This window comes from Dermacentor silvarum, chromosome 4, assembly GCF_013339745.2.
Source record: "Dermacentor silvarum isolate Dsil-2018 chromosome 4, BIME_Dsil_1.4, whole genome shotgun sequence".
NCBI classification, from domain to species: Eukaryota; Metazoa; Arthropoda; class Arachnida; order Ixodida; family Ixodidae; genus Dermacentor; species Dermacentor silvarum.
The window spans coordinates 51,563,271-51,577,055 of NC_051157.2; the positions used below are offsets into that span (position 1 = coordinate 51,563,271).

The 13,785-nt window shown below is 48.0% G+C and overlaps 2 protein-coding genes across 3 annotated transcripts in view; both read right to left on the minus strand.

The window, feature by feature from the left end:
* LOC119450015 (uncharacterized) overlaps nt 1-4,795 on the minus strand; it is a 62,447-nt gene extending 57,652 nt beyond the window's left edge. Inside the window, exons 1-2 of the mRNA XM_037713351.2 lie at nt 3,554-4,795; nt 2,368-2,469 (exon numbers count right to left, since the gene is read on the minus strand). Coding sequence (XP_037569279.1) covers nt 2,368-2,469; nt 3,554-4,699 — 1,248 coding nt within the window. The 5' untranslated portion in view covers nt 4,700-4,795. The remainder of the gene's footprint in view (nt 1-2,367; nt 2,470-3,553) is intronic.
* An 8,871-nt stretch (nt 4,796-13,666) lies between these two features.
* LOC119448107 (intracellular coagulation inhibitor 3-like) overlaps nt 13,667-13,785 on the minus strand; it is a 29,076-nt gene continuing 28,957 nt past the window's right edge. For both annotated transcript variants that reach the window (XM_049665571.1, XM_037711579.2), the window contains one exon: nt 13,667-13,779. The gene's annotated coding sequence lies outside the window, so the exon portion shown is untranslated. The remainder of the gene's footprint in view (nt 13,780-13,785) is intronic.

The window sequence follows — 13,785 nt, forward strand, 5'->3', positions numbered from 1 at the left end:
GTGGGTGTAATTGTTGACCTGAACCTCTCCTGGAGCCCTCAGGTTGCCCACTTGAAGAAGAAGCTCACATGTATTGTCCACGTCTTCAAATTAATCCCCGGCAAAACATAGGAATCGATAATCAGTGGACTCCATGTTGCAGTTGTACCGAGCGTTTTTATCGGATTCCTACGCTAGAGCTTTCCCGTGCTTGCTAAAACACACAAGTCAAATCTTCGAGCCCTTTAGAGCGTGCAAGCACAGGCACTACGCGTTTGCCTCGGCCTTCCGCGGAGCGCCTCAACAGCAGGAAAAGTTATAATGGCTGAATATCATTCGATCACGACTTACATTACCATCGACACGCTTAGGGCTCATATTCGCCACGTTTCACGGATGAAGTCAAGCTCTCTTGTCTGCCTACCAGTACGGCGACCACAGTCGTCATTCTCCAACGTGGTCAGCATTCATCGTGTCCCCCTACCATAGGGCTTCACACCCTCGGCACGTTCACCCTCAGCTTTGCGGGGTTTAAAAGAACCTGAAGAGAGTCTTTCCGTTCCAGGAATAAGAAAGAAGACTGACCTGCCTACTTTGGAATTGAAGCAAGCAGCTGCTGATGGTTTACACACTTTCTATGTGCTCTCTCTCTCCTCCCCATCTTTCATTCTTCTTCATCCCGCTCCCATGTGCAGGGTAGCAAACCGGTTGTTCTGAACTGGTTAACCTCCCTGCATTTCCTTCTCCACTCTTTCCTTCCTTCCTTCTACTTTGATCGAGTCCACATACATACGGATGGCTCCTCCGCACAGACCAGCTCCACCGGCACAGTGGTTATACCCCCACGATCAATAAGCATCAGATACAAGATTTCTCACGTCACAACATCGACTCGGTTCGGAGCTGGTTGCCTTCCGAGGTGACCTTGATCATATTAACAACCGACCGGCTAATCGGTGGGCAATATTCTGCGACTCAAATGCGGCCCTACAATGTCTTTTGTCAGCTCTTCGTCACGGGTCCTGTGAACAACACGTGTCGGAGATACGAGAAACGCACCATTATATGGTCGCGAAAGGACACGACGTCGTGTTTCAGTGGCTGCCGGGTCATTGCGGTATCTCCGGAAAGGAACTCGCCGACGAAGCTGCTAGGAAAGCCCACGATGGAGCAAACCTTGTTTTTGTACCTTTATCGAGGACTGACGCAGCCACACACTTAAGCGAGCTAGCGCACAGTATGACATTGGAGAAGTGGCACACACCTGAATTCACCCAGCATCGATTGCATTCTGTCGACCCATCATGCTACTTCGGCTGTTACCTGGGCTTTCGCGAAGTGAGGAAACAATGCTATGCCACTTACACTTCGGCGTTGCAATAATCAATGCATATATGTGTTCGATTAGAATGGCTGATAGCGCCAAGTGCAATGCCTGCGGTGTCGATGAAACTTCCGTGCTACTACCTATCTTTTGAAATTGACAGGCATGACCTCTGCACAGCTCAAAACCAGTTGGATAAAAAACCGTTCACATTGAACAAGAGCTTGGGACCATGGCCTCGAATATCGCAGCTAGAAAATAGCACGAAAGCGCTGCTGCAATTTTTAAAAACTACCGGATTGAGTGACCGTCTGTGGTCTGGACTGAGTCACTGTCAGTGATATAGAGTAGAAAGCTGTTACCACGTCAACGATATCCACAGTGGACTTTCTCTTCTTTTCCTAATCTTTCCCTCCCGTTTTTCCTTCCCCCAGTGTAGGGTAGCCAACCGGGCTCAGTCCTGGTTAACTTCCCTGCCTTTCATTTATCATTTTCTCCATTTATCATTTTCTCTGTCTCTTCTTATAATATCCTCGCATAGTGCTCACAAACAATACACTTTGTTGACAAACCGACACAGTTTTACTTGGGCCCTTTGGCCAGGTTACATATAAAAAATTCCAGATAGTGGTGGTCAATATCTAGGACATATAATGCTTTCTTGCACACTTCCTGCATCAATGTACATCGTTTCATGGTGCAGAAAGGGCAACGTGTGCATTCGAACGCGGTAAGTGATACAAAACTAGGTTGACATTGACAAATGGTGCAAATATGAAGGAAAACATGTGATTTCGACGTATGAGGCGGATATCAAAAGCCTAGAGTCGCAAATAATAGAAGTATTGGTTCCTACTTGCATGGTGTACACAACCTTCTGCTAAACAAGATTTGAAGCCATGAATATTGGTATATGAGTGTGCGGATCATGTTGCGGTTAAAGATAAATGACGCCTCGAGAATTCTTATAGACTGCACAACAGTTTACATCGAAAACCTCGAGCATGCCAACCCAGACCTGCACATTTGACTTCAGAACGTTCTGCTCGACGCCGCACGCTTACCTTGGATTTGGCGTTCACGTTGGCACCGAGGTCAATAAACTTGTCGGCTAAACCCACACGGCTGTCCTTGACGGCGTACATTAGTGGAGTAAATCCCGTGGCCTGCGAAGAAACAGAAACAAGGGTTACGCAAGGATCAGCCTTGCTTCATATTTCTTGTATTCATATTCATATTCACTTCATATTCTACACCATCGCCGTTAACACATGTACCCACGCGCGTTACCTCGCCCACCCACCTTACCCTCTCTCCTTTTTAGAAGAACCGTACCTACATATACTGTGCCGAGGAGAGCATATGTCACCTTCAAAAAGACAAGTCCTCTTATTGAAACGTTGGCTCCTGCTTTCACCTTGTTCTCGTGTTGCTCATCGTCTTGAATTTCAATCTCCCGCATTCCCCGTGTTTTCCCTATCCAGACAGGTTAGATAAAGTCTTTTTGTGTTAATAATTAAATGATGTGCTTCTCTTCTTCTTTGAACTCGCTATAGTTCTTTACCAATTTAGCCCTTTCCTTGTGCGTGCATGGTTGACGATCATGGAAAATACAAAAAATAAGCGTAATTTGCCGACCAGATAGTATTCAGATGCTGTTCATTCATCGCCGGATTAGGGCATCTTCTCTATTTGTCAGGTCGACGTCTCCCGTATTTTTTTTTCTTTGTGATAAGCTAGAAAATACAACGTATTGCTACTTATATATGCTGAAATTAGTTGGTTCATACTTATTTTAGTGTAACAGGGCGTGAAACACCATAATATTACAGCACAATAAGCATGCTATTACACCATAATAGGCGAGATAAAAAATCGAGCCATGCGGAATAGAACGCCCCTGTTACAATTTCGTGAAGGAGCAGGTCTTTATGTGGTCGGTGTGAAGTTATCGTTATCGTACAAAACTTTTTTCCCCTTGTCCTTTGTTTTTCTGCTTTGTCACCCAAATGATTGTCTTTGAGAAATTAGAATTCAAAAGTTTCATTTCTTGCCTGCGAGTATCATAGTCACGTAATTCAGCCTCCACAATACTGAAGCCGTGGCATAACTTTCTTTATTCCCAAGTATGACCAATGTAGAATGCATCCCGTCTGGCTGTCGTCCTTTTAAACAGGGGCTTAATTGACGATACCGAAGCACGTGATATAATTAAGCGGGGATGTAGTGAAAGCTCGCTAGTGAACTCACCTCATCGGCAAGATCTGCCGGCAGGTCTCCCTTCTCAACGTGCTTGAGCAGGGCATCCACACCGAGCCAGTCTCCCCTCCTAGACATGTTCAATATCTTCAGTGCTAGCTCGGCGTTTGCCGTAGTACCCGTCCACGTGGCCCCCTTGGGCCGCTCCTGTTCGGGCGGCTTGGCAGCAGGCGCCTCTTCGGCGCCTTCCTTCTTCTCTCCGGCCTCCGCAGGAGCTTCCTCTTCGCCCATGGAGTCCGGTGAGTCCGCGAAGATCAAGTCCATCGAGGGAGCCGCGGTGGAGGAATCTTGTGCCGGCTGGCCACTTCCGGAGTCGGCCTGCGATGTATCAGAAGAGTCCTGCTGGGAATTGGGCTTGGAATGCGACAGTCTGTTGTGCAAAAGCTTGGCGTTCATCACGGTCTGCTGCAGCTTGCTCGGCGCCACGTTGATCTTCTTGGCCGCGTCCCGCATTCTCGACAGGACGCTGGTCTTTTCTTTAGGCTTCGGCTCCGTGGACACCACTTCGGGAGCCACCGGAACGGCAAGTGCCATCACTGCAGTTTTGGAGTCGCCTTCTTGGACGAGCAAGTCGGGTTGCTCGCGAATGTTGAGCTCGAGCTGAGCTGGCGCCTCTTGCTTCTGCTGTTCCTCCGGAACCGGGGTGAGCGCCTTTTTCTCTTCGAAGCTCACCTTCGGAATGTTGTTCTCCACGGGCTTGACCGACGCCGACTTGCCGGACTTGTTCGACGTCTTGGTATGCTTATTGACGGGTAACGTGGAACCGCCGCGACCTCCACCGCCAACACCCGTTTTTTCCTTGACACTCGGAGGCTTCTTTCGTGGAGGCAGTGACTTGTTCTTTGTCTTTTTACGTCCGATTGGTCCATTGAGGGTTGAAGTTTCCTTCAGCAGCGGTGTCTTGTCGTTCGACGCTGCCATGTCGTCGAGCAACAACAAGGGACCGTTGGAAATTTTGTTCTCCACGGCCGAAGCGTTTACAGCGTTTGCGGCGGCGCGCAGGCCACGCCGCTTTTCGGTTGCTTCTCGTTCGAGCTCCTGGAGCAGACGAATCGGATCCATGATGGCCTCCTCTGAGTTCCATCGGTTGCCTAGGCGACGGCCGCCATCTTGCGAGGGACTGTTGTCAGACGCCATCGCTCAGCTATCCTTTTTTTTATTGTTCCCGGCTATTTCAAGTACGCGAATGTACGAGCGTCATACTAATGTACCCGTTCGGCCGAAACGCGGTTTCTAGTTCATTTTTTTGTCGATCATTTTTCTGTTCGAGTGCTCAGGCAAGCGCGACTGGAGGGCTAGAACAGCAAGGTCGACGGAGTTTTCAGTGCGCCGTGCAAGTAATGTTTAGGAGTATGGGTATTTTTTTTTTTAGATTTTTGGCGCCGATGTCATCACACGTAAAGAGCGTATAAAAACTTATCTCTAATGCACGAAAACCGACGGACTGCTTACAAATGTGTGCATCCGTTGGCTAGTCTATCACAGACCTCTGTTTCAGATGTCCTTTGAGCGTTTTAGCTTGCTGCACAGGACCGAGGTTTCCCGATTTGAGAACTTTGGAAAGGCCCGTTGGAGCCCCCATCTCGCGGAATACATTGACAGTCTCCGATCGGGCTATCATTCAGCCGACCCTATGCTTCCTTTTTTTTGTTTTCTTATTTTTTCTTGAATCCGTCGTTTCGTCACAAAGACGAAATTAAGGGATCACACCACCACACGCACTGCACTTTTCTTGCACCCATTTTTCTTGAATGATGATCGAGTCGGACAGTTGGCTTCACATGAAGAGCGCATCACTCACCTCCTGCACGTGATGACGACCGCGCTAGTGAAGATCGCTATGTGACACACGTACACCAGCGCGCACTTTCCGCTTCGCAAGCACCAACCACACACCAACGCCGTGTCGGCCAACAAACGAATCGAACCAGTAGCTTTCAACGATCCACTGTTTCACAGACGGCAGCTCGCGGTCGACGCGCAAGACGACACCAGAACTCTTCTGATGCCAGAAGGACTCAGCACCGAGCACCGAAGCTTCGACGACACACTCTTTTCACTGGCGTACCAAGAGACCAATGAGTCATGACGAGGGAAACTACATTACCGCTTTGCCGATGGCGTTCCTAGAAATGATTCGGGCCTTAATTACGCAGTGGACGAGCAACGAAAAACCCAGGGCCCGTGCCATAGACGCACGACGACGCAGCGGCCCTTCCGTCCCGAACGGAGCGTTTGACCAGCAGGGGTTTGTTCCTATCGGCCACGGGCCCCGCTACAGGCAAGAATAAAGCGGGCCCACCCATGACGTCACGGAACGAGCATTGCGAGAGAGGGAGAGAGCGCGTGTTGCAGGCAAAGTGAAGAAGGGCAAGGAGATCGAAAATGAGCGACTGGACAGTACGAAAAAAACAAAACAAAGGAAGAGTGGGCCTTGGCTTTTTCGCAGACAGCCACAGGGACTCGCACTAAGCGCCCCTCCCTGGTCACCTTCTCCTCTCCCCCTTCTCCCACTTCTAGCCCGGTGTGCGTTTTATGCGTAATTTGGCGAGGACACGGCGGCGGCGGTGGCTATGCTTACGACCCCGTTTCCGAAACCCGTCGCTGAAAGAGCGGTGGTCACGTCCCGTCGTCGGTCACGTACCTGGAGTGCGCGCGCTCGCTCACCGCCGGGCTTGTCACAAAACGAGAAAGAAACAAAAGATACGAGAAGTGAACGAATGCCGTTACCAGGCAGGAGAGGAGGGAATTTCGGAGATGGGAAGGTGAGAGAGAGAGACATTAAAAGGACGTCCGACCGTAGGAAGCAACGCACAAAAATATAGAACGGGCGGTCAATAGAAAAATTCCCCGCTCCAGCGTCGCCCCCACCCTTTTCAGGTATCTCCTCTGCGGGCGTGCTGTACGGACGGCTGTTTTGCACCCCGCGAAAGGTGTGTGTTCTTGTGCGCCCGCCACAACAAACGAGGGTGCCCTGCTGCGGACATGCTGAAACTGCAGAGCTGTGCGCGACTCTGTCCAGTACCCACCTTAGCCTCCCGCATCGGCGGTGTTACTCCGCGTATGCCTAAGTACTCGGTGTAAAAAGAGGCGCCTACACTAGGAGACACACCCTAAGCCTTACACGGCTGGTGATGCTATAAGCATGCGTCCTGTTAGGCTAAACGAAAAAAGGAGGGCAAATGGCAGCATTGTCCTACGCGGCGTTGTCACTGGAAGCAGTCACCAGCATGATTCAGTGTAATGTTGTTGACCCGCTCCTTTTCGCACTAGTACCGTATATTCGATTTATCGTGAAAAAGAAAAGAAAGAAAAGAAAAGGGCACACGAACCTAATGGGCGTATAATCGAAAACAAGGACATCAGCGCTCTTGCTCCTATAGGGCCCTTCCGTATCTTGCGTCATTCCTTTGCCAACGCAAATTGACATGCAGGCTCAAGACGGTTAATTTCGATACTTTTCTAAGAAGGAATTCCAGTCTCTCTTTCTCTCTCAACGAGGACCTATGTACGAGAGAAAAGAAAACAGCTCCACCGATGAGTCATCAGGTTTTGACAAGACATCCAGCGGCCATCGCGTTGTTTTGCCGAGTACAAACTGGCAGGTTCGATTTGAAGCCTCTGCGGCCACGATCAGATAAAGGCAGAATACATCACAGCCACCTACGGGTGTGTGTCCTTGTGGTGTGACATTTATTCAAGACCTTGTTTATTGCTGATCCGTGAACACGGGTTATATTTCGTGACATTTGACCATAGACTTTCTTACTGATTTGTCTTTGCATGTAAGATATCTCTGACACTCTTCTGCATTTTTGAAACAGACCACACAACATTTAGCCAGCGCCTCCAACAGGCTTCAACAACTCCTTAAACACATATTAAAGGAGAAACAAGAACAAAGGTGGTCGAAATTATTCCTGATCCTCGCACTCTCTTATCGTCCAGCTGTAAAGCTCGTTAAACGGGGCCTATTATTAGGTCGCGGCGACACAAACGTTTACTTTATTTTTTGTCGGAGGGTGGCCCTAGTTCGCGCGGCCTGGCGCGATATACAAGTCTCCTCTGCATACAAATACAGAGCAGACTAATGTTGGTTCGCGCACCCGGACGCGCCTCCTATGCCTTTACTTAAGTACGCTTCCATTGCACGCTTCCATTGCACGCTTCCATTGCACTTATTGAATAAAACTTGCACATGATAGTTTTCGACAGCATGTCTGTGGCACCCTAACTCTGCGGCCATAGCGCACCTACACACACACAGGAGTAGACATGTACTTAGAAGAAAAAAAAGTAAAGGTTGTTATTTTACTCATTTCACCCTGTTTTCAAGTCCTGAACTAATACCACCCGCTACGCTGAATTACTCGTAGACCACTATCCTACATAATGCACAAGGAAACTTCCGCTATGTGATAAAGATTGTATATGATAAATTGCTACAGCTAAGGCACATTAAAGGTGAACACCAGAACATGCGTAGTATGCATGCAGTTAAAAGAGCATGCGCAACATCCATGACACGCGCAGGTCAGGATGAACCTATGCGATGGCAGACACGGAGCACAGCTTGTGCATCATTCACGGTGAGTGAAATGACTCATTGGCTAAATAAAAAAAAAGTCCATGGTCTAAGATCCCGGTTCTTAGATAGTGGTCTAAGAACATGAGCCATGATGAAGGATTGTTATACCTAGTTTGGTCATGTTAATTTAGATGCTGTGGTGAAGCACCGGGAAAGGACTTCTCTGAGCGCTCTTTGACTCCCACAGGCAGAAAGCCTATCAGCGGGAAAACGAAGATCCATTGCCATGTTGACCAACGTCGGCTTAGCGCAACGAATGTCGCACACAAAACGCACGACAAACACAATCATGCGCACCGTGACATGGACATGACATGCTCCTGTTACCCGGTCCGAGTAGAACAAGCAAACCTGGAGCACCTTACGTGGGAGTGCTCGGGTCTTGGTGAAATTGAGCACCGGGTAATCAAAGACCTTCCTGTGGAGCAACGACCTCATTTCTTCCATGAGTGGATTTACCTAACGGGACTGCCACCAGAGCGAAAGAGAATACTGGACAGCCTTTTGGATTTCACGCGGGTAGCTCAGCTCCATTATTTCATTTTCCCCCGACAATGCCGCGAAAGGGCAAAACATTAAGTACGTGGTCCCTAGCAGTTTTTTGGCTCCCTAAATTCATTTACAACAGCAACAATCGGCCATGTTGGGGGCTTTTGTGTATCCATGCCCCACGGAAACGTCCAAGGCGTCGCAGCTAGCATCATTAGGTTGGTGGTGCCTAGTTTCCTGATGCTGCAGATGCAAGAGGCGAGGCGTGGAAGAAACGGCTCAAGGTTGTACGATAAAGGAGCCTCCCAACCGCACGGTGAATTACTAAGCTTACTGTAGAATGTAAAAAAAAGAAAAAAAAAGCTGGAGGTTCCAATTGAATGCTCAGTTCGAATATGATCGACCATTGACAAACAGTTCTCGCCAACGAACGGCTTTGAGAATTCTTATCCGCTTACTTTTCTCACGTCTTCGTCGGAACACGGCTGCTTCAGCCGGAAACTCGAACCAACGACCTCGTGTTAAGCAGCAGAAAACGATAGCCATTGAGCCACCAAGGTGGGCATTCGCTGCTCATTGTGAACATGCCTCACAGTATTCATAAGCGGACTAACTAGAAGACACTTGGCATCCTACGATACGGATTCAATGGGAGCCAACATGGTTAAATTGCATGTGACAGTGACGATTCATTCTGCCGTCTGATTTGTCTTTACACCAATAGGATCGAACACATGCAATTATTTGATTGATTGATTGATTGATTTAATAAACGTTTATTGGAGCGGTTGTTGCATTTGTTCTGGCCGGCCTTCTTAGTCCAGGAAGCCGTCGTCGCAGCTGCCATCACCGCCCTGTACGAAAAGAAAATTATGGTTTTGACTCGTTTGTATTTCCCCTCTCTCGCACTAAAGTACGAAGCAAGCATAAATTTTGAGTTCATCACTCGAAGCTTTACAGGTCATCCAACGTTATCAACATGGCAGTCGCGCTAACCAGGTGGCGGAACACGGCCACAGCTCTGTGTACACTCACATCCGCGCGCCTCACGCTGCTGAGGCTTTGCGAGCATAGCCACTGTCGTCGATAAACGAGCGTGGCCGTCCGTGCGGCAGCGTCATGAATAGCGATCAGGCTTCCCCGTCTGCGGGGCCGCACACTCGCGCACGCACACTGCTTGCGAGCCACAGCTTGCAGGCAGGGTAGCATCGTGACTGGAACGCCTCATTCTTGACTCGCACACACCCCCATAGAAACGTCGCCGTGCGAAGCCGTCGAAGCGGAAGAAGGGGCCGACACGGGGGCATCAGTATCTTCATGAAGTTAATTGTGCTGCTGTGTGGACATGTAGACTGATCTGTGATTTGGTAACCTGCTCGTGGTAAACACCACGAAGTCATAAGTAAACAACGCCCAAGTGCGCTTTGCAGCAGCGATATTCAAGGTTCTATACGATATATTTACGCGTTAATTAGGTCGCCGTATTAGAAAGATGCGATAGGCGGGTTAGCTTTTGCATACAATGTCGCCAATATTATAAATCACTTTTCGTGATCCTATCAATTGTGGAGGGAGAAATAGACGTGAATAGAGGAAAATGCTCGTCAACCAGAAAAGAAGAACCGTTTTGTTACCTCACTCTGCAGGCGGAAACACGGTGAGTTTGAGAAATAATACAGTTGCACAGCCTGTGCATTTTTTTAGTGTAGGGAAACGATGGTTTGTATAATAGAAAAGATTTGGGTCATTCATGCTGTCCATATTGATGACAGGAGGCCCATTAAATTCGGACGGCTGCAAACAAGTTTAAACAAGCTTTACGACATAAGATGACGCGCTTTTTGCAACGGTAAATGAGGACGTGAATTTCAGTGTTTTAGTCTACTGCACTTAGATGGGCTAAAGAACCATTCATGAGTATGGAGAAAGGTCTGCTATCTAATTATCTCTTTAAATTTTGGCCTGAGCACACGCTTTTTGTGGGATAGATACGCACTTTATTAAACGATCGTTTACCTTTAGACGCTGCACATAAGAAGCAGCAGCCGTGTAACAAGAGAGATTGACAAGCAACACATTTTGAGATCACAGTGACTCTTTCAGCGACTTTGCTGCTGCTGATTTCGCGTAATTCACGAAGTTATTTGAATAGATTACTCTATAAGCATGTATCCATGAAGATCCGTATAAGTGTGAGGATCAACGGCGAATATCTCAGCAACCTTCAGTTTGCAGATGACATTGCCCTATGCAGCAACAATGGGGACGAAATGCAACAAATGATTGAGGACGTTAACCGAGAAAGTGTAAGAGTGGAGTTGAAGATTAATGTGCAGAAGACAAAGATAATGCTCTATAGGCTGGCAAGGGAACAAGAATTCAGGATCGCCAGTCAGCCTCTAGAGTCTGTGAAGGAGTACGTTTATCTAGGTCCGCGAATACACGCAGAATTGTCGCGAGACTGGCCGCTCGAGGCACTTTGCGTGTATTTGCGGGCTTCTTTCACGCTCGGAAAAACACTTTTATGTAGCACTTACGGAGCAACAGAAAGCTGTATCGGTAGTTTTTCATGTCGCTCGACAATTTTCTCATTGACACTTTGATAATTAGGGCAGTACTTCTCGAGTTAGATAATTAATTACAATTAGCAAATAAATCTCAGCAACGAAAAATTTACTGGCGGATACTTCACTGGAGTGGAAACAATACGCACTAGGTTTGCTTCGCTCAACGCCGTTCCTCTCTTTTTTAAATAGTGCTGCGTGATAGCTGGGACACCCTGTATAACAGCGAAGGCTGTATATGGCTAGCGAAACGAAAAACCATTCGTCCTATGTTTCTTTAAACGTCTCCATTGGCTGCGCCATCAGTTACGTCGTTCTATACGTCGCACCCAAGAGCGCGCGCCATTAGCAGCGCCGTTATTGCATGATCGAGGGCATAAATCCAGCTTCCCGGTGACAGATAGGCGATAGCGCCTGTGTGGCGAAGGCACGAATTCAGCGGGCGTCGGTCCGGCTACGTGATCGGCAACGTCGGAATTGAAGACAGTCGAAATCGCAGAAAGACCGAAGGGGGGGGGGGGGGGGGGGGAGAAGCAACAACTCAAACCTTTTCTGGGAAAACAGCGACTGAGGGCATTGTAGAACTAAAAAAGAGAAAGAAAAATCTGGAATGTCCCATAACATTTAGAGACAGTTTCCCGTAAGCAATCCGACGATTGAAAATGAGTTGGATTTCTGACACACACATACACATTCATACCTCGGAAGAGGGGCTACTCTTGTAAATCAAATATTTGTTCCTCAAAATGGCAGCTGAGTCTGTGCTAAACTGAGCATGAACGGAAAGAAATTTATGGCAATACAAAGCACATCGAGGACTCTGAAAAAAAAATTAACCTATGATTACTATACTGGCTAGGGCGAAATTTGAGCGCAGCCCTATAAGTGTTTTCATTTCTGCGATATATTGGCTGGTGCGGACAATCTGTCTCGTGCGGCCCGTTGCAAATGGAGCGAAGTGTGGCGCGACTGCCTCGCTAATCGGGAGATCGCGAGAGGCAGCGCGTGGGTGACGTGTGTGCGCGATTCAAAGCAGCCGTCGCAGACAGACTCGGCTCATGCAGCGCTTTGTTTCCATATATGCTATCAGTGGACGCGCTCACCGCATGCCTTCCAATGGCGTTATCGGTGAACAGACGACGCGCGCTACTCTGGCGCCATTTCGTAGCGATCGTCGCCGCAGAACACGTCTTGCGCAGCGCTACGCTTTCCTCCTCCGCTTTCCTTCTCATACTGCCGTTGCACCTTTTTCCTCCGCTTTCTTCCTCGAAATCTCTTCGCTCTCGCCGTCTTTCATCCCCCGCTGCTCTCATCGTTCGCTCTTTCATCATTCGTTGTGCTCGTTCTCTCGGTTACGCCGAGGGACATCGACGCCGACGCTCAACGTAGGAACGGGCGCCTACGAGCTGTGCTCTAAAAAGTCGCGGCACACACCATGCGCCACTGCGAGATTGAACATCTCCCAGCTTCAGGCTCGCTAAATGCAGAGAAGTGGGCGGGACCAATTATGGAACTTCAATATTAATTTTCTGCGCAGCAGTTTCACGCTTATGAGTAAAAAAATGGTGCATACTTAAGTTATTTAATGATTAACTGATGCTAGCATGAAAATAACGAGCCAGACATTTGAACTAATTAATTCGAGAGCATAATTTCCTCAGAGAGCATGACTGTTCAAATGTGCACCAGCGAGTACACGTGTTCTGGTATAGAGGTGCACCAAGTTGGCAGAAAATAGGCCACAGCCATTACTGGCTTCTCTTACCCTTGGGACAGTTGAAGATCTACGAATGACATTCAGTGCTTCGAATGTGCTTTGGCTCGGGTAATTTGCGTCCTGCATGATAAGCATTGTTTCCTACAGAATGAAAATCCCTTGAGGATTGCTGTTCGTGCGTGTTTGTGTGTGTGTGTTTGTGTGTGTGTGTGTGTGTGTGTGTTGCGCGTGCGTGCGTGCGTGCGTGCGTGCGTGCGTATGACACAGCCTTACTATTTCAGATGTGCTCATTCAGCTATAGTGTGTCCCGATAAATAACTTTGCCAGTAATCTGGCGGGAGATCAAGGTATGGAATGCTTCGGCGTTACACCTATGGATATTGTGCAGTAGGACTACCATGACCTGTTATAGCTTCAATAACCGTAATGTTTAAATATAACATTCAAGAGAGAGGGAGAGAGAGAGGGGGGAATGCTAAAGCTTACAGTATCGGTGCTTTCCATATAATTTTTGTTGGTGATATTTCGCGCGTGCGTTAATTGTTCGTGTCTCGCTTCCAAACACTGTTGAAATAACGTTTTGCAAGCGTCAAAACACGCGGGTACGCAAGTTGAAGGCTTCTAGAAATTTCGAAGGAAAATAGAAGAAATTACGGAAGGGAGGGGGGCGGGGTATAAGCGGCGTCTGAAGTCATTGTTTTACCTAATTTCCGCCCTTATTAAAAAAAAAGAAAAAAAGGAAAAAAAAAACACGACAACGAAATTATACTATCACTATGGCAAATATACAGGAAATGTAATAAAAGGGGCGCACTTTATTTAAAAGGTGTTCTTTCTTACGTTGTAATGCTAGTGCCACCTTTCC